The 2,758-nt window shown below is 33.2% G+C and overlaps 1 protein-coding gene across 1 annotated transcript; it reads right to left on the bottom strand.

The window, feature by feature from the left end:
- Nucleotides 1-1,873: 1,873 nt before the first annotated feature.
- Nucleotides 1,874-2,758, bottom strand: LOC128193510 (uncharacterized). Its single transcript, XM_052867117.1, has one exon. It carries the CDS (start codon nt 2,756-2,758, stop codon nt 1,874-1,876), a length of 885 nt encoding a protein of 294 aa, XP_052723077.1.

Here is a 2,758-nt window from a genome sequence, read left to right as displayed (position 1 = left end):
TTTGCTAGGGTTGATGGAGGAATGATACAAATGTTTATATGTGTTTATATGTTGCTTATATGTATTTTTAACTTAATCAAAGAGTATCTAAATTAAGGGATACCAAAACTTCTTTTACTTTTTAAGATTCATTTCGTTTCTTATTATAAATTTGTATAAATTTGTGTTAAGAAGTGAATTTTAAAACTAACTCAATCTTATAAAATCGGTTTGTAAAGTGAGGTTTGTATTCACTTATATATTATTAAATCGGCCTTATCCCTAATAGATGTAGAACTTCCAATTATCCCTAATCAATGTAAGACTTTCAATACAATCTTTCACGCGGAGGTATATACATTTTGAGTGTGAGACTCAACCCCAAATAAAATTGCATCCACTTATATATTATAAATCGACCTTATCCTTAGTCGACGTGGAACTTTTAACCGTTTGATTCAATTTAATAAATGATGATGTTACATTTTAAAAATAACTAAATGAAAAATATAAAGGGGTAAAAAAAATAGTAATTCATTGGAAATTATTGTCATATAAGAGACGTTTAATCCATGACACTTGCACTACTGTAATAAGAATGTCACTTTTGGTGTTTGTTCAGCAAAACTGGCACACTTGGAAGGATAAGACGTCTAGCACAACTGAACAATTCAAAACAGACAAATAGAGAAAGAGAAAGAGTTGTTCTATGCTTATTTTAAGGTCAGATATACGAAAATAGTTAAGTCGGCTGAGAATAAAATGAAATGGTTACAATCTGCACATTTGTTTAATATTTTCAAACATCTGCCCCATCCCATAAAAAACCGTTATGTTTGGTATAGCTAGTCATAGATTCCAAGTACAGGATTGAACTAATTACTTAATTAAAAGTTTTAAAATTTTGCGAGCAAACTTTATTTTGTCCAGGGATCGATATTAAAGAAAGGAAAATTAATATTTATTATTAAATAGATTCTGTTATCGTTAATTAAATAATTTGATACTAACATAAATATCCATTTATTACATTAAATGTTACTTTATACTAAACTTACTTTAAAAATATCTAAACAATTTTAAAATAATTTTAATTTTTTAACTTTTAAAATTATATTAGAGTTGGCTAAATTTATTCAAATAACACCACAATTTCATCTATAATAATATACGTAATAGTTAATTTGATATTTTGGTAAACTTATTAAAAGTTTTAATAAGATTGGAATTCAACTTACTTCTTCATCAGAAACTAATTTCTTCTTGTTATGGACGTATTCAGCGCGTCAATTTTGTTATATTTGGTGTAGCTAGTTATAGATTCCAAGTACAGTAGTTATAGATTCCAACAAGTTTGACCTAATTATTTAGTTAAAAGTTTTAAATTTTGACAGGAAATTTGATTTGGTCCAGAGTGATATTAAAAAGGGAAAATTAATTACTGCATTGAGCTTTTGCAAGCAAATCAAGGAAGACAGTTAGGTTTGAGATTTTCATTTCCTATTTCCTCTTTACATAGAAATTGTGTTCTACAGTTAAACAAAGTTATTTTATATATTTTTTATCAAACACCATCCATCCAAGATATTCCTTTTAATTCAAAATCGTAAAACCATGAATTTTATTCTTTAATTTACGTTAAATATAAGAATCAGCCTCATATTTAAAATTTCAACCGTTATATTATAATTTAACCAATTACATAATACTTGGTAAATCTTATTATAACAAGGAAATTTTGATCACAAGCGTAGTTGGTGGCTTATTTAATTGTTGCTTAATAGTAGTACATGCAACTGGTTTCAGCATCTATGAGATTAATTACTTGACACACCTTGGCCAAACACATGCTACACTCGACGATTATTCGACACTTATTATCAAGTTCTAGTTCTTAAAACCCATATAGATTGTTTAAACCTTCCCTGTCATCTTGTCTTGTATTCCGTCTTACCCCTGAATATGTGGGTGCCATAATCGCGTTAGGATCGTTACTGTGTCCAAGCCCCAGATTGTGACCAAGTTCATGCAAACAAACAGTTTCAACATCAATGGTTGGTGATGACCCTGTAGTGCTCCAGTTTTCATCTGCATCCATGTGCATTCTTCCATCATCTGGAGCAAAAGCGTGTGCCAGAACCCCACCTCGCCCATCAAATGGGTAAAAATCAAAGTGTAAGCCACGGTGGAAGCCAGCGACTATGTCAGATTGACCAGTGGTTTCAGTGAACGTGAAACTGTTGTTCTGTCCCCAGGTGTTAAAGGCATTCCTCAATGCTTGTTTAAAGTCATTCTGGCTGACGGAAACAGATGAAGGCATTCGAGTCACTCGATAGGTTAAGGTAAACTTGCTCCATTTTGGATTTCCTGGGAAGTAAGTGTAGTTTTGGGGGGGCGACGACGACGACAAACCATTAGGGTTAGGGTTAGGAGTGGCTGTGATATCAGGCAATCCACAACGTGGGAGGCTCATGGTTTCGATGGTTTGATCATCCACCACACCACTGGTGTGCAAGCCATGGAAAGCTTGGTACTGTTTCAGAGCAGATTCATCGTTTGCATCGAAGTTGTTGTCGGAAGATGATTTGTCGTTTACTTGGTAGCCTAAATTTTTGAGGTGGCTTCTGAGGATGCCTACGCCATCCGCGTTTTGTCCCCTACGAATGCCCCTCAGGTTTTGGAGAGTTCTTATAAATGGAATTGCACACTCGACAGAGGGAAAAGGATTCAACGCACAGAGTACGAGGAACAAGAGTAAAGGTTTTAGAGCAAGAGACAT

Source organism: Vigna angularis, chromosome 8, assembly GCF_016808095.1.
Source record: "Vigna angularis cultivar LongXiaoDou No.4 chromosome 8, ASM1680809v1, whole genome shotgun sequence".
Taxonomy (NCBI): domain Eukaryota; kingdom Viridiplantae; phylum Streptophyta; class Magnoliopsida; order Fabales; family Fabaceae; genus Vigna; species Vigna angularis.
Note: the sequence above shows the minus strand (reverse complement) of the source record. Positions and strands in the feature narration are given on the sequence as shown.

What these genes read in the sequence shown, in the direction of transcription:
- LOC128193510 (XM_052867117.1), bottom strand. Translation starts at nt 2,758, where the DNA reads ATGTCTCTTGCTCTAAAACCTTTACTCTTGTTCCTCGTACTCTGTGCG.